The 21617-nt window shown below is 43.4% G+C and overlaps 1 protein-coding gene across 1 annotated transcript in view; it reads left to right on the forward strand.

Moving 5' to 3' along the window:
• Positions 1–21617, forward strand: part of AS3MT (arsenite methyltransferase) — a 48364-nt gene that overhangs the window by 16310 nt on the left and 10437 nt on the right. The window contains exons 10-11 of the mRNA XM_054436840.2: positions 7174–7308; positions 16966–17089. Of these exons, the coding sequence (XP_054292815.1) occupies positions 7174–7308; positions 16966–17073 (243 nt within the window). The 3' untranslated portion in view covers positions 17074–17089. The remainder of the gene's footprint in view (positions 1–7173; positions 7309–16965; positions 17090–21617) is intronic.

A 21617-nucleotide genomic window follows, 5' to 3' on the forward strand; every position in this document is an offset into this window, starting at 1 on the left:
ATTGATTTGTTCTAGTGGCTTTCAAAAACCATTTTTTAATACAATTATTTTTTAAGCAAAATGTTTTATATATAGATATGTTTTTTTTTTTTTTTTGAGATGGAGTCTTGCTCTGTTGCCCAGGCTACAGTGCAGTGGCGCAATCTCGGCTCACTGCAACCTCAGCCTCCCTGGTTCAAATGATTTTCCTGCCTCAGCCTCCCCAGTAGCTGGGACTACAGGTGGGTGCCAACACACCCGGCTAATTTTTGTATTTTTAGTAGAGACAGGGTTTCACCATGTTGGCCAGGCTGGTCTTAAACTCCTGACCTCAAGTGATCTGCCCACCTTGGCCTCCCAAAGTACTAGGATTATAGATGTGAGCCACTGTGCCCAGCCAGAAATGCACTTTAAAAACCACCAGTCCTTGCCCGGGCACGGTGACTCATGCCTGTAATCTCAGCACTTTGGGAGGCTGAGGTGGGTGGATTACCTGAGGTCAGGAGTTCGAGACCAGCCTGACTAACATGATGAAACCCTGTCTCTACTAAAAATACAAAAATTAGCCAGGGGTGGTGGCGTGTGCCTGTAATCCCAGCTACTCGGGAGGCTGGGGCAGGAGAATCGCTTGAATCCGGGAGGCGGAGGTTGCAGTGAGCCAAGATCGTGCCACTGCACTCCAGCCTGAGCAACAGAGCAAGACTCCATCTCAAAAACAAACAAACAAACAAAAAAACCCCAATAGTCCAAAGCCCTAATTTTCCCCCCATTATTTATTTGTTAATGGACAAATTTAAAAAATTGTATATATATTTATGGTGTACAATGGGATGTTTTGACATACATATACATTATGGAATGACTAAATCAAGATAATTAAAATGCATTACCTCACATACTCACCATTTATTTGTGATGAGATCAAAGTCTACTCTTTTAGCAATTTTCTTTTTTCTTTTCTTTCTTTCTTTCTTCTTTTTTTTTTTTTTTTTGGAGGGAGAATCTTGCTCTGTTGCCCAGGCTGGAGTGCAGTAGCATAATCTCGGCTCACTGCAACCTCCACCTCCCAGGTTCAAGAGATTCTCCTGCCTCAGCCTTCCAAGTAGCTGGGACTATTGGTGTGTGCTACCACACCCAGCTAATTTTTTGTATTTTTAGTAGAGATGGAGTTTCACCATTTTGGCCAGGCTGGTCTTGAACTCCTGACCTCAGGTGATCCCCCTGCTTCAGCCTCCCAAAGTGCTGGGATTACAGGCGTGAGGTGCCCAGCCTTTCAGCAATTTTCAATACATTGTTATTAACTATAGTCACCATGTTGTATAATAGATCTCTTTAACTTATTCCTGATAACTGAAATTTTGTATCCTTTAACCAACATCTATCCTGTTCCACCCCTGCCCTCCCACCCCCTACCCCCAGCCCCTGGTAAGAGCCTCTACTCTTCACCTCTATGAGTTCAACTTTTTGAAATTCCACATATAATCTAGCGAGGTTATGCAGTATTTGTTTTTCAGTGCCTGCAGATATGATATTTTTGGGTTCAACTTTTTGTTTGTTTGTTTGTTTTTGAGATGGAGTCTCACTCTTGTTGCCCAGGCTGGAGTGCAGTGGCGTGATCTTGGCTCACTGCAACCTCCGCCTCCTGGGTTCAAGCCATTCTCCTGTCTCAGCCTTCTGAGTAGCAGGGATTACAGGTGCCTGCCACTACACCCAGCTAATTTTTGTATTTTTAGTAGAGACGGGGTTTCACTATGTTGGCCAGGCTGGTCTCTAACTCCTGACCTCAGACGATCTGCCTGCATCGGCCTCCAAAACTGCTGGGATTACAGGCATGAGACACTGCGACCGGCCAGACATTTTTTTAATGCATAATAGATGTACATACTTTCAGGGCACATCTGATAATTTAATATATTCATATAATTTGTACAGATCAAGTCAATATAACTGGTATATCCATCGCTTTAAACATTTGTCTTTTCTTTATTCTAGGAACCCATTTGAATTATTCTTTTCTAGCTATTTTGAAATATACAATAGATTATTGTGAACTATAGTCACCCTACTGATCTATTGAACACTAGGTCTTACTTCTTATTAAACTGGATTTTGTACTCATTAATCAAGCTCTCTTCATCTTCCCCATTCTGCCTGGCCTCTGGTAACCACCAATCTACTCTCTATTATCACGAGGTCCACTTTTGTAGCTCCCACATATCAGTGAGAACATGCAATATTCCTCTTTTTGAGGTTGGCTTATTTCTCTTAACATAATGACCTGCAGTTCCATGCATGTTGCTGCAGGTGACAGGATTTCCTTCTTTTATTTTATTTTATTTTATTTTTTGAGACAGAGTCTTACTCTGTCTCCCAGGTTGGAGTACAGTGGCGTGATCCTGGCTCACTGAAACCTCCAGCTGCCAGGTTCAAGTAATTCTCCTGCCTCAGCCTCCTGAGTAGCTGGGACTACAGGGGTGTGTCACCACACCCAACTAATTTTTGTATTTTTAGTAGAGACGGGGTTTCACATGTTGGCAAGGCTGGTCTCAAACTCCTGACCTCAGGTGATCCGCCTGCGTCGGCCTCCCAAAGTGCTGGGATTACAGGCTTGGGCCACTGCATCAGGCCAGGATTTCCTTCTTTTTTAAGTCTGAATAGTATTCCAGTGTGTACATATACTACTACATTTTCTTTATCCATTCATGTTTGAGTCTTCTCTCTTTTTTTCTCAGTTTAGCTAAAGATTTACTTACTTTTTTTTTCAAAAAACTAATTTTTCATTTTGTTGATCTTCTGTATTTTTTTAGTCTCAATTTCATTTATTTCTGCTGTGATGTTCTTTCTTTCCTTCTACTAATTTTGAGTTTGATTTGTTCTTGCTTTTATAGTTCCCTCATGGGCATTACTAGGTTGTTTATTTGAAGTCTGTTCCTTCTTTCCTTCGTTCGTTCCTTCCTTCCTCCCTCCCTCCTTCCTTCCCTCCCTTCCTTCCTTCCTTCCATTCTTTCTTTTTTTTTTGAGAGGGAGTCTCGCTCTGTTGCCCAGGTTGGAGTGCAGTGGCACGATCTCAGCTCACTGCAACCTCCACCTCCTGGGTTCAAGCAGTTCTCCTGCCTCAGCCTCCCAAGTAGCTGGGATTACAGGCATGCACCACCATGCCTGGCTAATTTTTTTGTATTTTTAGTAGAGATGGGGTTTCACCATATTGTCCAGGCTGGTCTCGAACTCCTGACTCTGCCTGCCTAGGCCTCCCAAAGTTCTGGGATTACAGGAGTGAGCCACCGTGCCCAGCCCTTCCTTCCTTTCTTCTTCTTTCTTTCTCAAGGTCTCACTCTGTCACCTGGACTGGAGTGCAGCGGTGCAATCATGGCTCACAGCAGCTTTGACCTCCTGGGCTCAGGCGATCCTCCTACCCCAGCATCCCAAGTAGCTGGGACTACAGGCTACCATGCCTGGCTGATTTTTGTATTTTCTGTAGAGACAGGCTTTCACCATGTTGCCCAGTCTGCTCTTGAACTCCTGGGCTCAAGCAATCCACCTGCCTTGGCCTCCCAAAGTGCTGAGATTCCACGCGTGGGCCGCCACACCTGGCCTTATTTGAAATCTTTCTACTTTTTTGATATAGGCATTTATTACTATAAACTTTCCTCTTAGTGCTGCTTCTGCTGTATCCCATAGATTTTTGCATGTTGTATTTCCATTTTCATTTGTTTCAAGAAATTTTAAATTTTTCTCCTAATTTCTTCATGGACCCATTGGTTATTCAGGAGCATGTTGTTTAATTTCCCTGTGTTTGTGTATTTTCCAAGGTTCTTGTTATTGATTTCTAGTTTTATTCCACTGTGGTGAGAAAGATACTTGTTATGATGTCTACTTTTTTGAATTTGTTAAGACTTGTTTTGTGGCCTAAGATATAGTCTATGCTGGAGAATGTTCCATGTGCTATTGAGCAGAATGTCGATTCTGCAGCAGTTGGGTAAAATGCTCTGTGAATGTCAGCTAGGCCTATTTGAGCTACTATATCATTTAATGTTTCTTTATTATTTTCTGTCTGGATGATCTGTCTTACTGAGAGTAAGGTGTGGTGTTAAAGTCCCCTACTACTATTGCATTACAGTGTATCTCTTCTTTTAGATCTATTAATGTTTGCTTTATATACTTTGGAGCTCCAATGTTGAGTGCAAAGATACTTATATCCTCTTGCTGAATTGACCCCTTTATCATTATATAGTAACCTTCTTTGCCTCTTTGACAGCCTTGATTCACAGTCTGTTTTTTCTGATACAAGTATAGCTACTCCTATTCTTTTTTGGTTTCCAGTTACTTGGAATGTCTTTTTTCCACCCCTTAACTTTCAGTATTTTTATAAGTAAAGTAGGTTTCTTGTAGGCAGCATATAATTTGGTCCCATTTTTGTATCCATTCAGGCACTCTATTCCTTTTTTTAGGGGGGGGGTTCCCAAGTTTTATTCAAGAACTCATACAAAATATTCCAGGTAAATAAATTTTTATCTTCACCTTCCTCCTCTTCTTTTTCCAGGTTAATTTAGAAGTAACGTCATTCATAATAACTCTTTTTGCTATTAGCAACTACACACAACAAATCACATAGATTATTCTTCAAATATTTTTTGGTGAGATATTTCAAATACCTTTTGGAAAAAGGTACCTCAGAAGTCACAGTGATCTTGCTCTTGCTCCTTTCGATGGTTATAACGCTCCACCAAGATTCCCAGCTTTTCCATTCACTTTAATCCTCTCTTGCAAAAACTGCTCAAAATGGAAGCATCTATGATTCCATTTTCTACAAGGTGGGTACAGTCAAGAGTGAACATCATAACCTGCTTCTTTTTTTGCCCCTCTTTGCCACAAGCTTTTTCACAGCACTATGCCTCTTAATTGGAGAATTGAGTCCGTTTACATTCAGTGTTATTATTGACACATAAAGACTTAACATTTTTTTAAATTGATACATAATTGATGTAGCTATTTTGGGGGGTTCATGTGATAATTTAATACATTCATATAATTTGTAAAGATTAAATTAGTGAAATTGGGATACCTATCACCTTCATTATTTGTCTTTTCTTTTCTTTTTTTTTGAGATGGAGTTTTGCTCTTTTTGCCCAGGCTGGAGTGCAATGGCGTGATCTCAGCTCACTGCAACCTCCTCCTCCCGGGTTCAAGCAATTCTCCTGCCTCAGCCTCCCGAGTAGCTGGGATTATAGGCATGCACCATCACGCTTGGCTAATTTTGTATTTTTAGTAGAGACAGGGTTTTACCATGTTGGTCAGGCTGGTCTCAAACTCCTGACCTCAGGTGATCCACCTGCCTGGGCCTCCCAAAGTGCTGGGATTACAGGCATGAGCCACCGCACCTGGCCCTGTCTTTTCTTTATGTTAGAAACATTCAAATTATTCTCTTCTAGCTATTTTGAAATATACAATATATTATTGTAAACTAGTCACTTTACTGATGTATCAAACACTAGGTCTTATTTCTTTCATCAAACCCTATATATATATATATATATATATATTTTTTTTTTTTTTGAGACGGAGTCTTGCTCTGTGTTGCTCTGTCACCCAGGCTAGAGTGCAGTGGCACAATCTTGGCTCACTGCAAGCTCTGCCTCCCGGGTTCATGCCATTCTCCTGCCTCAGCCTCCCAAGTAGCTGGGACTACAGGTGCCCGCCACCATGCCCGGCTAATTTTTTGTATTTTTCGCAGAGACAGGGTTTCACCGTGTTAGCCAGGATGGTCTCAATCTCCTGACCTTGTGATCCACCCACCTCGGCCTCCCAAAGTGCTGGGATTACAGGCTTGAGCCACCGTGCCCGGCCAAACCCTGTATTTATAACCATTAATCAACTTCTCTTTATCTCCCCCATTCTGTACCCTTTCTGGCCTTTGGTAACTATCAATATACTCTCTATCTTAATGAGATCCACTTTTTTAGCTTCCACATATCAGTGAGAACATATGATATTTGTCTTTCTTTCTTTGCCTTATTTCTCTTAACATGACCTGCAGTTCCATGCATCTTGCTGCAAATGACAGGATTTCCTTCTGTTTTAAAATCTGAATAGTATTCCATTGTGTATATATGTCACGTTTTCCTCATCCATTCATCCATTGATGGATGCTTAGGTTGATTCCATATCTTGGTTATTGTGATTAATGTTGCAGTCAACATTAGTTGTGCAGATATTAGGAGTGCAGATATTTCCTTGACATACTGATTTCATTTCATTCCCTTCCCTTCCCCTTCCTTCGTTCCTGCTTTCCTTCCTTCCTTCCCTTCCTCCCTCTCTCCCCTCCCTCCCTCCCTCCCTTTCTCCCTCCCTTCCTTTCAGATGGAATCTGGCTCTGTTGCCCAGGCTGGAGTGCAGTGGCGCAATCTCAGCTCACTACAACCTCCGCCTCCTGGGTTCAAGCAATTCTTCTGCCTCAGCCTCTCGAGTAGCTGGGATTATGGGCATGTGCCACCACACCCGGCTAATTTTTTTGTATTTTTAGTAGAGGCAGGGTTTTAGCCTATTGGCCAGGCTGGTCTCGAACTCCTGACCTCGTGATCCACCTGCCTCAGCCTCCCAAAGTGCTGGGATTACAGGTGTGAGCCACTATACCCAGCCAGTTTCATTTTCTTTTTTTTTTTTTTTAAGACGGAGTCTCGCTCTGTCGCCCAGGCTGGAGTGCTGGAGTGCAGTGGTGCAATCTCGGCTCACTGCAAGCTCCACCTCCCAGGTTCACACCATTCTCCTGCCTCAGCCTCCCGAGTAGCTGGGACTACAGGCGCCTGCCACTATGTCCGGCTAATTTTTTGTATTTTTTAGTAGAGACGGGGTTTCACTGTGTTAGCCAGGATGGTCTCGATCTCCTGACCTTGTGATCGGCCCACCTCGGCCTCCCAGAGTGCTGGGATTACAGGCATGAGCCACTGCGCCTGGCCCATTTTCTTTAGATATATACCCAAGTAGGGGGATTGCTGGGTCATATAGTAGTTCTATTTTTAATTTTTTGAGGAATCGCCATACTGTTTCCCATAATGGCTGTACTAATTTAAATTCCCACCAACAGTGTGTAAGGATTAGTGCTGGTGAGGATGTGGAGAAAATGATATTTTTGGTCATTTTTCTTCTATTGAGACTAAAGTTGCAACTCTTAGTATTTTTTTTTATACTACCCTTTAGGAAGGTGAAATTGTTGAAGTGGATGTAGAAACAGCAGCTATCTTGAAGAATTCAAGATTTGCTCAAGATTTTCTGATCAGACCAATTGGAGAGAAGTTGCCAGCATCTGGAGGCTGTTCTGCTTTGGAGTTAAAGGTTAGTTTGGCTTTCACTACCTGAGAGAACTATTTTATTTTATTTATTTATTTTTGAGATGGAGTCTCTCTCTGTCACCCAGACTGGAGTGCAGTGGTGTGATCTTGGCTCACTGCAACCTCCGCCTCCTGGGTTCAAGCAATTCTCCCTGCCTCAGCCTCCCGATTAGCTAAGATTACAGGCACCCACCACCATGCCCGGCTAATTTTTGTGTTTTTTTAGTAGAGACGGGGTTTCACCATGTTGGCCAGGCTGGTCTTGAATTCCTGACCTCAGGTGACCCACCTGCCTCAGTCTCCCAAAGTGCTGGGATTACAGGCATGAGCCACTGTGCCTGGCCAGTATGCGTGCTCTCTTGAGGCGCACTTCTCTTGCTGGTCAAATGTTGTTAGACGGTTATATACCAGTTAAACGCCACCATTTTGCCTCTTAATGTGCATGCTTGAGCCCACTTGCCCAACTCCTGAGATCTTATCGGGAAGCTGCTTATCACCAGTTTCAGGTGTTTCTGTTTATTGGGAGACTTCCTTTCTCTGGTACTGTCTGCGACCAATTATGATTTTCGAGAGACAGTTAACAACCACCTGATCATCACCTAATGATCCCCTGACATTCCTGGTGGAGTCGGCGTGGGGAGCCCTCTCCTGCCCTGCTCACGCCTGACTAGCTATTATACCTGCTTTAACAAGTTCTCCAAAATTCAGAAACCTTTCGTGAGTACTCTGATTTTATAATAAAATAGTTATTTGCATAAGTTTAATAAGAGTCTTTTCTCTCAAAACAGGACAATTGGAGACACTTGGTTATTTTACCAAGGGTTTGACTGGAATAACATTTGTAGGTAAAGTTCCAGCAAAGCCAACTTGAAAAGAGCCTATATGGCCAAATTCTTGCTGGACTTTATGCAAATGATCAGGCAAAGTATAATAAGCCTAAAATTTATTTTGCACATAAATTGGCCTTACTATAATTTGTCTTTAGTATAAAAGGAGGAGCTGGGCGCAGAAGTTCACACTCATAATCCCAGCACTTTGGGAGGCTGAGACAGGCAGATCACTTGAGGCCAGGAGTTTGAGACCAGCCTGGGCAACATGTTGAAACCCCGTCTCTACCAAAAATACAAAAAAATTAGCTGGGTATGGTGGTGCATGCTGGTAGTTCCAGTTACTTAAGAGGCTGAGATGGGAGGATTGCTTGAGCCCAGGGAGGTGGAGGGCAATGAGCCAAGATTGCACCACTGCACTCCAGCCTGGGCAACAGAGAGAGACTCTGTCTCAAAAAAAAAAAAAAAAAAAAAAAAAGAAAAAGAAGGCTAGAGAGAGAAATGGTTTCAAAGGAAAACTATAACACTTGTTACTAGATTTCCAGCTTGGACTTTTGTTTTTGAGTGCATATTGAATCATTAATTATTTCTTGGCTACAATAACCCTCTAAAGATAAACCAGGTTATAATTTTTCTTCATGTTTTTAGTTTGTGCCCTAAATGGAATAGGTTCCTTATTCTGTTCTGACACACGAATACTCTTTTGACTGTCATATTATTAATGTTATTTATATCTCCTTGTTTTACTTTCAGAGAAACCAGAATCATGATATTCTAAGGCTAGAGAATTCCCCATTTGGAATCCCACTGGCCCTAATCTGCTTTTCACTGCAAATTCCGTGCTGCTAAAATTATATAAGCACCCAAATTCCGTGCTACTAAAATTATATAAGCACCCTTCTCTAGGCCCAGGGACCTATCACACAAGAGGTAGGTGTGTGAGACTGTAAGCGCCAGTTTTGAGAGAATTAGTTCAGACCCTCCAAATCAAAAATGGGCACACAGATGCCTAAACAGCTGGTAAAATAAGGGACTCTGCCTCCTGGGTTATTATGTGTGTGGCACCTTTTCATCCATCCCAACCATAAAGAATTTCCTGCTTCTCGTAGAATGAAAACAAAATTATTACTGAGAGGATATAAAGGTACCTCATGTCAAAGCCTCCTAGGTTTAATACTCTGAGTTATGAGATTTATGCAGATAACATATATTTTTTTTAAATTTTAGAACAGGCCAGGCACAGTGGCTCAAGCCTGTTATCCCAGCACTTTGGGAGGCCAAGGTGGCCAGATTGACTGAGCTCAGGAGTTCGAGACCAGCCTGGGCAACATGGTGAAACCCCATCTCTACTAAAATACAAAAAATAAATTAGATGGGCATGGCAGCGTGTGCCTGTAGTCCCAGCTACTTGGGAGGCTGAGGCAGGAGAATTGCTTGAGCCCGGGAGGCAGAGGTTGCAGTGAGATGAGATTGAGATGGTGCCACTGCACTCCAGCCTGGCAACAGAGTGAGACTCTGTCTCAAAATAAATAAATAAATAATTAATTAATTTTAGAACAAATTACTGAAAGACCACAAAAAAAATTGTAGCACAACAGAAGTCTCTGAATTCCTTAGCTTAAAAGGTTTTAACAGTGCTTATGTTTTGTATAGCTAATTGCTGTAAGTCTGTAACTAAAACGAAGATTACAGTAGCACAACGCATAGAAGTTAAATATAAGTCAATTTTTTAACCTCACCTTTGGCTTTTTGTTTGTTGGCTTTTATATTAAGAAATTTTAAGGGTTTATGAATGCCTATCCACATCCATTCCCATCTGGCCCAGAACTTTCTTTTTTTTGGGGGGGGGGAGGGGGACGGAGTCTCGCTCTGTCACCCAGGCTAGGGTGCAGTGGCGTGATCTCATCTCACTGCAACCTCTGCCTCACAGGTTCAAGCGATTCTCCTGCCTCAGCCTCCTGAGTAGCTGTAATTACAGGCATGTGCCACCATGCCTGGCTAATTTTTTTTTCTTTTTTTTTTTTTTTTTTTGAGATGGAGTCTTGCTCTGTTGCCCAGGCTGGAGTGCAGTGGCGCGATCTTGGCTCACTGCAACCTCTGCCTCCCAAGTTCAAGCGGTTCTTCTGCCTCAGCCTCCAGAGTAGATGGGACTACAGGTGCGTGCCACTATGCCCTGGCTAATTTTTACTTTTTTAGTAGAGACGGGGTTTCACCATATTGGCCAGGCTGGTCTCGAACTCCTTACCTCATGATCCACCCACCTTGGCCTCCCAAAGTGCTGGGATTACAGGCATGAGCCACTGTGCCTGGCCCTAATTTGTATTTTTAGTAGAGACAGGGTTTCACCATGTTGGTCAGGCTGGTCTCAAACTCCTGATCTTAGGTGATCAACCTGTCTCAGCCTCCCAAAGTGCTGAGATTACAGGCGTGAACCACCATGCCTGGCCTGGCCTAGAACTTTCAAATTCGCTATATGTCTTTTAGCTCTAAGCCCCTTGACCACATGGGTCCTACCAAGGCACAAGATGGACCCAGGGAAGGCAGCCGTGCCACCCTAGCAACACAGTGAGATAAAATAAAAGTTTGGTGACCATTGATGTTGCCTCTGACAAATCTAGGCCAGAATGAGGAGAAAGTAAATCAAAAATAAAATTCTAGGCCGGGTGCGGTGGCTCACGCCTGTAATCCCAGCACTTTGGGAGGCCGAGGCGGGTGGATCACAAGGTCAGGAGTTCGAGACCAGTCTGGCCAAGATGGTGAAACCCCGTCTCTACTAAAAATAAAAAATCAGCCAGGCGTGGTGGCAGGCACCTGTAGTCCCAGCTACTTGGGAGGCTGAGGCAGGAGAATTCCTTGAATCTGGGAGGCAGAGGTTGCAGTGAGCTGAGATCGTGCCACTGCACTCTAGCCTGGGCAACAGAGCGAGACTCCATCTCAAAAAATAAAAATAAAATAAAAATAAAAAAATAAAATAAAACTCTAAACCCTCAACCATCTGAATGGACCCCTCCTATCGGGCAAAGACATTGCAAAGTTACCCTGAAAAAGTAGTTCAGGTCACGATGGGAAGGAGAAGTTTGGACATGCCTCATTATTTCCTCCTCCCTTTTGGAATTCAGACACTGCTGACCAGCATTAACATTAAAACAGATCTTAAGACTGATAGAACGGACTCTTTAAATCTGATAAGAAACATTTACAATCTATTCTCTCTGAAGCCTGCTACCTAGAGGCTTCATCTGCATGATAAAACCTTGGTCTCCACAATCTCTTATCATAACCTAGACACTCCCTTCTATTGATCCCAGGTCTTTGGATTATAACTCAACCAACTGCTAATCACAAAATCTTTGAATCTGCCTATGACCTGGAAATCCTCACTTCTACTTGTCCCACATTTCTGGCCTGAACCAATGTACATATTATATGTATTGATTGATGTCTTATGTCTCTCTAAAATGTATAAAACCAAGTTATAGGGTGACCACTTTGGGCACACATTTGCAGATCTCCTGAGGGCTGTGTCACAGGCCATTGGTCACTTATTTGGCTCAGAATAAATCTTTTTAAGTATTTTAGAGTTTGACTCTTTTTGTTGACAATGTTTAACATCCTACAGTTATGACACCTTAATTTGAATTTATACAGCTTAACTTCAATAACATACTAAAATTCTGCTCCTTTAAAGCTTGTTCTCGACTGTTTTAGTTCTTTTTTTTTTTTTTTTTTTTCTTTTGACAAAGTTTCACCCTGTCACCCAGGCTGGAGTGCAGTGGCACGATCTTGGCTCATTGCAGCCTCTGCCTCCTGGGTTCAAGTGATTCTCCTGCCCCAGCCTCACAAGTAGCTGGGATTACAGGTGCGCCAGCCACCATGCCTGGCTAATTTTTTGTATTTTTAGTAGAGGCAGGGTCTCATCATGTTGGCCAGCCTGGTCTCGAACTCCTGACATCAGATGATCCACCAGCCTTGGCCTCCCAAAGTGCTGGGATTACAGGTGTGAACTACCACGCCCGGGTCTTTCTAGTTCTTGATATCACAAAATTATGTCTTTATTCATTTTGTGCCCCCAAAACATAAACTAATAATTATTTTAAATGCATTGGTCTCTTAAATCATGTGGAAAACAAAAAGTAGAGTTACAAACCATTGGTACAATAATACTAGCTTTGCCGGGTGTGGTGGCTTACGCCACCAGGTGATCCACCCACCTAGGTTGCCCAGCCTGGGCAACAAGAGCACAACTGCATCTCAAAAAAACAAAAACAAATAAACAAAAAAACCCAATAATACCAACTTTTTTTTTTTTTTTTTGAGATAGAGCTTCACTCCTGTTGCCCAGGCTGGAGTGCAATGGCGCGGTCTTGGCTCACTGCAACCTCCGCCTCCTGGGTTCAAGCAGTTCTCCTGCCTCAGCCTCCCAAGTAGCTGGGATTACAGGTGCGCACCATCACACCCGGCTAAATTTTGTATTTTTAGTAGAGAGGGGGTTTTACCATGTTGGTCAGGCTGGTCTCAAACTCCTGACCTCAGGTAATCCACCTGCCTTGGCCTCCCAAAGTGCTGGGATTACAGGCATGAGCCACCACGCCCGGCCAATCCCAGCACTTTGGGAGGCTGAGGCTGGCAGACCACTTGAGGTCAGGAGGTCAAGACCAGCCTGGCCAACATGCTGAAACCTTGTCTGTACTAAAAATACAAAAATTAGCTGGGCACGGTGGCAAATGCCTATAATCCCAGTTACTTGGGGGGCTGAGGCAGGAGGATCGTTTTGAGCCCAGGATGTGGAGGCTGTAGTGAGCCGTGATCACAACACTGTACCCCAGCCTGGGCGACAGAGCAAGACCCTGCCTCAAAAAAAAAAAAAAAAAAAAAAAAAGCACAGAGATTTTTGAGAAATCACTTTCAAAAATGGTACATTTGTAGTTGGGGAAGGTTAATTGAACCTAAAATATAAGAATCCTGGACCCCAAAACCTGGAGCCAGTATTACCAGCATGAATCTAACCCAAGCTCAGTATACAAGCCACCTGTAGAGCTAAAGAGTGATTTACTTTCTTTGCTTTATTAAATTCTTCAGCACTCTGCTGTTCTGACTCTTCTGTTGTTCGAAGAAGGTGATACTTTGGAAAGTAGAGAGATTTGGCTTTTGAGTATTCAAGCCATTAAACATTTCAAAAATATGTCACTGATATTTTGAAACTCCTGAGAGTTCATTGATAAGAAAACCTGCTGGTGATAATCAACATTTATTTTGAAAGGTTTCTGTCTTTCTAATTCTTCTAAAACCTGATTTCCTAAATACTGGTTATAAAAGCTATCAGAAGGCATGGTGGCTCACGCCTGTAATCCCAGCACTTTGGGAGGCCGAGGTGGGCAGATCACGAGGTCAGGAGATTGAGACCATGCTGGCTAACACGGTGAAACCCCGTCTCTACTAAAAATACAAAAAATTAGCTGGGCGTGGTGGTGGGCGCCTGTAGTACCAGCTACTCAGGAGGCTGGGGCAGGAGAATGGCGTGAACCTGGGAGGCGGAGCTTGCAGTGAGCAGAGATCATGCCACTGCACTCCAGCCTGGCTGACAGAGTGAGGCTCCGTCTCAAAAAAAAAAATGCTATCAGAAGATAATGGTTACAAGTAAAGAGGGTCTTTCCCCGAGCTACAGCATTTTTGGTGTACTCTGGCTTTTTTTTTTTTTTTTTTTTTTTTTGAGACAGAGTCTCGCTCTGTCACCCAGGCTGGAGTACAGTGGCACGATCTTGGCTCACTCCTCCGCCTCCTGGGTTCAAACAATTCTCCTGCCTCAGCTCCCCGAGTAGCTGGGACTACAGGCACACGCCGCCACACCTGGCTCATTTTTTGTATTTTAATAGAGATGGGGTTTCACCGTGTTGCCCAGGCTGCTGGGGAACTCCTGAGCTCAGGCAATCCGCCGCCCGCCTCGGGCTCCCAAAGTGCTGGGATGACAGGCATGAGCCACTGTGCCCGGCCACTCTGGCTATTTTTTTTAAAAAAAGGAGTTAAATGAGTTTGCTTCTGCAGACGACCATTTTCTTTCTGCGTAGCTGTCCTTGTTCTCCCTCCCAGTGTGCGTGCAATGCATGTACAGGAGGTTCTTGACCTTAGATATAAATTGTAAAATTCCACATATTTGAACTGGTTTATCCCAACATAAGGTCTCCTTTCTGCTTTAATTTATTTCAGCCTGCAGATGTGCCAATGTCTTTAGGTCAGTTTCAAGTTTTTGAAATGGGAATAAGTGACACTGAAGGAAGATTTTAATAAATGAAACAGTTTGTGTGATCAAGGAATATAACCTTGTGCTCTTAGGGAAGGACATTCTTATCTTTTTTTTTTTTTTTTTTCTTAACGGAAGACCTTTATGATAAACGCTGGAGTACAGACAGTACACGCAGGTGGCATGCAGGGTATTGCATATACTTAACATCTTGAGAGTCCTTCTGCTTTTTCTTTTCTTCATCTTCTTTTTAATCCTGATATACAAAATGTATTTTGCCATTAAAACAATTGCACTATTAAAACACTGCAACATCTGGCTGGGTGCGGTGGCTCATGCCTGTAATCCCAGCACTTTGGGAGGCTGAGGCAGGTGGATCACTTGAGGTCAGGAGTTCAAGAGCAGCCCGTCTAACATGGTGAAACCCCCTCTCTACTAAAAATACAAAAATTAGCTGGGTGTGGTGGTGGATGCCTGTAATCCCAGCTTTTTGGAAGACTGAGGCAGGAGAATCACCTGGGAGGCAGAGGTTACAGTGAGCCAAGATCGTGCCACTGCACTCCAGCCTCGGCAACAAAGGGAGACTCCCTCTCAAAAACAAAAAAACAACAAAACAGTGCAGCATCTGAAATGATGCAAACAGGATTAGGGCTATGGACTGTCTTAATAGTAATGGTAGTAATAGCATTAACAACCATAGCAGTAATATAGAGGAATTAACTTTTATTGAATAGTTAATGTTTAAGGCACCCTGTCATTTAGTCCTCCCAATCACCCCTATTATCTTCATTTGACAGATGGAGAGACTGAGGCTCTGAAAGATTCATTTACAAATCCAAAGTCATACAGCTAGAAAGTGGTGAATTTGCACCCACATCTGATTCTGGAGCTGACACTCTAAACCAGTGTGCTGCTCCATCTCTCCATAGTTATACTTCTCATAGAATCACAGGATGTTGGTGCAGGAAAGGACTGCTTATCTGGGTACCCCACCTTTCATTTCCTTCAAGTCTTGAGATCTTTTTGAACTAGAAGCATGCATTTAGAAGTGATATTGATATCACCATCTCCTGTTGGTAGATAGATCATTGAGTGGAAAGAAGAGGGTTCAAGCGATTCTCCCGCCTCAGCCTCCCTAGTAGCCACCACGCCCAACTAATTTTTGTATTTTCAGTAGAGAGGGGGTTTCATCATCGGCCAGGCTGGTCTCGAACTCCTGACCTCAGGTGATCTGCTGCCTTGGCCTCCCAGAGTGCTGGGATTACTCCCAGAGTACATGAGCCACCGCACCAGGCCAGGGCAAACCCTTTCAAGCAGGAATTCCAGTATACTGAGAGATGGAAATGCAATTGATGTGAAGTCCTAGCAGTAGCAACCAGCAGAGCTGGCCTTCTTCCAGGCTTGGAGATCCTCTGCCAGATGCTCATCTTACCAGATGCAGGCAGACCTCTTCATTTCAGAAAGGTAGACACTGAGGGACAGAGAGACCAAGGTCAGCAGGAAGTCAGTCACTTTAGTAAAGGGTCCACCAGTCTATCAGTTTCATGAACGTAGAGTCTGTGCCTGCCTTGTACACCCCTCTATTTGCAGTGACTAGAATAAGTAGTAGGACTGTAAATTTATGTTATAATGAATTCATTACCATTATTTAAAGTGGCATGTTCATGCTTTTTTTTTTTTTTTTTTTGAGATGGAGTCTCGCTCTGTCACCCAGGTTGGAGTGCAGTGATGTGATCTCAGCTCACTGCAACCTCCACCTCCTAGGTTCAAGTGATTCTCTTGCCTCAGCCTCCCGAGTAGCTGAGACTACAGATGTGTGCCACCACACCCAGCTAATTTTTTGTATTTTTAGTAGAGATGGGATTTTGCCATATTGCCCAGGCTTGTCTCAAACTCCTGACCTCAGGTGATCTGCCTGCCTCGGCCTCCCAAAGTGCTGGGATTACAGGCGTGAGCCACTGTGCCCAGCCCCTGTGCTCTTGATTTCCTATCTTTGTACCTGGCTTTTCTCTGGTCCCAGTGGTACTATTGTTAGAGGTATCTCATTTGGAGGTGAAAGGAGGGGAAATAAATACAGCAGTCTTGTCTTTTAAATAAATACAGCAGTCTTATCTTACTCTCCTCTGAGATCTGTCTGGCCATTGTTGGCAATTTCATCTGAGCATCAGCAATTGCTAGTGACAGCCCTACATCTGGGACTCACTTTCCTGTTTAGTATAAATGTTTCTGGAGATTAGAATAAGGGAAGAGAAGTTGTTTTAGCATTTCTGTATCTCAGTTCCAAAGAGGTTTAAAAGGCACATGCAAATGACAATCCCACAAAACAAAATCAACTGAGCAAAAATCAATGCTCTGCCCAAGAGGGACCATCTTTAAGAAGCTTTAAGTGAAGTTTATCTTGAAAGTTGTAATTAGAAGCTTCAGGAAGCAAGTGCCTTTATGGCAGAATGACTGATGTTACTCCCAGGATCCCATGGAATTGTAAAATTTTATCTCTGTTCTATGTAAGTCAACCTAAATCAAACAGAAATATTAGTGTTTGGGTACATCAAAACGCCTTTAACTTGTCCTTTCATTTTGGTTTGCCTTTTGACAGGATATAATCACAGATCCATTTAAGCTTGCAGAAGAGTCTGACAGTATGACATCCAGATGTGTCCCTGATGCTGCTGGAGGCTGCTGTGGCACAAAGAAAAGCTGCTAAATCTATAGCCAACCAGGTGACCACAGTAGTGGGCAAGAGTGATCTGCATGTTTTTTAACCTGCTTTTCCCCATAGCACAGACATAAGAAACAACAAATGGGGCCGGGCACGGTGGCTCATGCCTATAATCCCAGCACTTTGGGAGGCCAAGGCAGGCAGATCACCTGAGGTCAGGAGTTTGATACCAGCCTGACCAACATGGTGAAATCCTGTCTCTACCAAAAATACAAAAAAATTAGCTGGGCATGGTGGTGCACACCTATAGTCTCAGCTACTCGGGAGGCTGAGGCAGGAGAATTGCTTGAACCCAGGAAGTGGAGGCTGCCGTGAGTCAACATCGCGCCACTGTACTCCAGCCTGGGCAACAGAGCAAGACTCTGTCTCAAAAGCAAAAAAAAAAAGGAAAGAAAGAAAAGAAAACAACAAATGGCAGAGAGCCACCATATTCCAAATCACTGAAAAAAATAAATGAATTATTTTTATTTATTTATTTATTTTTTTGAGATGGAGTCTCGGTCTATTGCCCAGGCTGAAGTGCAGTAGCCCCATCTCGACTCACTGCAAGCTCCACCTCCTGGGTTCACGCCATTCTCCTGCCTCAACCTCCCAAGTAGCTGGGACTACAGGTGCCTACCATGATGCCCGGCTAATTTTTTGTATTTTTAGTAGAAACGGGGTTTCACCATGTTAGCCAGGATGGTCTTGATTTCCTGACCTCGTGATCCGCCTGCCTCAGCCTCCCAAAGTGCTGGGATTACAGGCATGAGCCACTGCGCCCGGCCATAAATGAATTATTTTTAAGAGGCATTGATTAAAGAATCACAGCAAATCATATGAAGACTAGTTAAGCAGATTTTTTTTCTATTTCCTAATTCAAAGTTCTGGTGCCACGTAGTGGTCAGAAATGGAACAAAGAAGCTGTCTTAAGCCTTGTTCTAGAAGCAGGAAAGGCATCAGAAGAAATAACAGTTGGCAGAGAGTCTCAGAAAAAACATCTTCCTTCTGATCTTTTGCATAGCACCTTTTGGACTTTTCATCATGTTTGCTTATTAAACAAAGCTCCTACTGTCCTACTGCCATCATACTAATCATGCAAAAAGATTGCCAAATCATGTTTGGTAGGAGACATTTTGAGGTAGCTTTTAAACAAATGCTTTTTTTTCTTTTTTCTTTTTTTTGCAATAAATAAAACAAATTAATCGTAAACATCTTTGAATCAAGTATCTCAAGAAAACAAATTAATCATAAATATCTCACCCTAATGACTGATGACATAGTGATTATTTGTTGTAAATTATCCTAACTGGGTTAGGAATAGAGTTCGATCATTTTTCAAAAGGAGAGCAAAAAATGTAAAAATGACCAGGCATGGTGGTATGTACCTGTAGTCCCAGCTACTGGAGAGGCTGAGGCAAGAGGATCGCTTGAGCCCAGGAGTTCCAGGCTGCGGTGAGCTATGATTGCACCACTGCACTCCAGCTGGGTGACAGAGCAAGACCCTGTCTCTAAAAAACAATAAATAAATAGGCTGGGCGTGATGGCTCACGCCTGTAATCCCAGCACCTTGGGAGGTCAAGGCGGGTGGATCACTTGAGGTCAGGAGTTCGAGACCAGCCTGACCAACATGGTGAGACCCCATCTCTACTAAAAATTCAAAACTTAGCCGGGTGTGGTGGCATGTGCAGGTAATCCCAGCTACTCGAGAGGCTGAGGCACAAGAATTGCTTGAATCTGGGAGGTGGAGGTTGTAGTGAGCCAAGATCGCACCACTGCACTCAGCCTGAGTGACAGAGTGAGACTCTGTCAAAGAAAGAGACAGAGAGAGAGGAAGAGAAAGAGAGAGGAAGGGAGGGGAGGGGAGGGAGGAAAGAGATGTAAAAATGGTAGGTTTTCTTTTTCTTTATAAGGTGTCCTGGTTAAACTTTTAGCAAAATGATAGATTCAGTTTTTCCATAGTTAAAGAAGAATATTAAGAACATTAAAGAAAGGTTCAAGGATGGTAAATAACTTGAATTCCAGCTGTACTTGAAGACTTTATTGGAGGACACAGAAAGGTATTAAGTCATGATCATTATCATCAGGAGCTGGATAATTCAGTTTTTAAATAACAGCCTTCAGGCCGGGCACGGTGGCTCACACCTGTAATCCCAGCACTTTGGGTGGCCGAGGTGGGTGGATTGCTTGAGCTCAGGAGTTCAAGACCAGCCTGGACAACATGGTGAAACCCTATCGCTACTAAAAATTCAAAAAATTAGCTGGGTGTGGTGGTGCACGCCTGCAATCCCAGCTACTCGAGGCTGAGGCACGAGAATTGCTTGAACCCAGGGGATGGAGGTTCCAGTGACCGGAGATCGCGCCACTGCACTCCAGGCTGGGCAATAGGGCGAGACTCTGTCTCAAAAACAATAAATACAAATAAATAAATAAATAAATAGCCTTCAACCAATCAAGGGTTTTGATAAGATGTCAACCATTTGCCCTGGGCTCAGTACAAAAAGAACCAGGGGCATGGCATGGTCCAGGGGATTTCGGACTAGGGGTTTGAGAATTTTAAGGCATGTAAAACATTGGAATGGATTCCATAGGATAGACTTCTGTTTTAAGAAAGCTGTTTAATATGGAGAAATTCTCAGATTTTTGAGTAGGTTCAGCTATAGAGCCTAACTTACTATTACAGACAGAGGAAAGAACTAGGTAGTATTTTTTTAAGCCCTATTCACCTCTGTGACCTTAATTTTAAACATGCTTGCTTGGGTCTAGGGTGCCGTATCTATCTAGTTGTAACCTACTTTAATGTGAAAATGGTACATTACAGCATTAGCTACAATGGTACAGCTGTAATAAGCATACTTTGCTGTTCATGAGCACAAGATGGCCCTGCTTGGGGGGAATTGATTGAAGGGTGCTCTGTTGGCTGGGTGTGGTGGCTCATGCCTGTAATCCCAGCACTTTGGGAGGCTGAGTTGAGTGGATCACTTGAGGCCAGGAGTTCAAGACCAGCCTGGCCAACAAGGCAAAACACTGTCTCTACTAAAAATACAAAAATTAGACAGGCATGGTGGCCAAGGCCTATAATCTCAGCTACTCAGGTGGCTGAGGCACAAGACTCACTTAAGCCTGGGAAGTGGAGGTTGCAGTGAGCCGAGATCACACCACTGCACTCCAACCTGGGTGGTAGAGCGAGACTCTGTCTCAGAAAAAAAAAAAGGGGGGGGTGTTTTGTTTATTTGGTTTATTAGGCTTTTTGGCATTTACAAGGAGAGGGTATTAGCTTTTTACTTGTCCTTCTGAACTCTCAGTTCCCCAAAAAGATGTTGAGTAATGGGATTGGGCTGGGCAACTTAGCAAGACCCCATCTCTAAAAAATAAAAATTTTATTTTTTTTATTTTTATTTTTTTTCAAGACAGAGTCTTGCTCTGTCTCTCAGGCTGGAGTGCAGTGGCATGATCTTGGCTCACGGCAACCTCCGCCTCCCAGGTTCAAGTGATTCTCCTGCCTCAGCCTCCTGAGTAGCTGAGATTACAGGCACACACCACCACACCTGGCTAATTTTTGTATTTTTAGTAGAGACGAGTTTTCACCATGTTAGCCAGGGTGGTCTCAAACTCCTGACCTCATGATCCACCTGCCTTGGCCTCCCAAAGTTCTGGGATTACAGGCGTGAGCCACTGCGCCCAGTCTAAAAAATAAAAATTAAAAAAAAAAAAAAAGAATCATGGAAGGCTGCAGAAACTTTTCAGCTTACCAACTCAGGGAGGCCCAGCAGTAGCCTCAACAGGCCCCCACCCCCACATCCAGCCATGCATAGCTGAAAAGGGCATGGCTTTGTGCCGAGACAGCCCCAGAGCTTGCTCCTCCTATTTATTCTTGGCCTTTACTTGGATGGCTCCAGGGAAGCAGCTGAGGTAGTCACTCATTCTGCCATGTTAAGATAGGAATTATATTAAATGAGTCTGGCAAGGCATGGGAACTGTCTATCCTTTCTTTCATTCATTCACTAAATAGTATTATCTCCTGGGTACCAGGCACTGTCCTAGGCACTGGTTGCTAAAATGGAATATTATGAACCCCATGGGCCAAGAGGACAAAAACTGCTGAGTGTATTTTCTAAACTTTGTTGGTACCTGTCCTGACTTCTGTGATTTGCCAATTTTCTTCAACCACTCACCACAGTTTGGGTCCAAACAAAGGTTCTTCTGTAGGCCCTGCCCTGAGAGTCAGTAGAGGGAGATCTCACTAGGGTAAAAATGAACTCTTTTTGAGGTTACAGTGAGCTATGATCATGCTACTGCACTCCAACCTGGGTGACAGAGCAAGACCTTGTCTCTCAAAAAAAAAAAAAATTCTTTTGCAAATATGAAGCTGGAATTATACAATCCTAACAACAACCTATGATGAGCTTTACTGCTTCATTCCAGTTTCTGTTCAACTGCTGACCCTGCAATTCCTGAAAGCACAACTCCCACTGAGGTTAATAGGAGTGTTATGTGAATGCAAATTTTGTACTTAATTTCCTCCTGCTGAGTGAGCCTTGCTTGTGTTG

This window comes from Pongo pygmaeus, chromosome 8, assembly GCF_028885625.2.
Source record: "Pongo pygmaeus isolate AG05252 chromosome 8, NHGRI_mPonPyg2-v2.0_pri, whole genome shotgun sequence".
In the NCBI taxonomy this organism is placed as follows: Eukaryota; Metazoa; Chordata; class Mammalia; order Primates; family Hominidae; genus Pongo; species Pongo pygmaeus.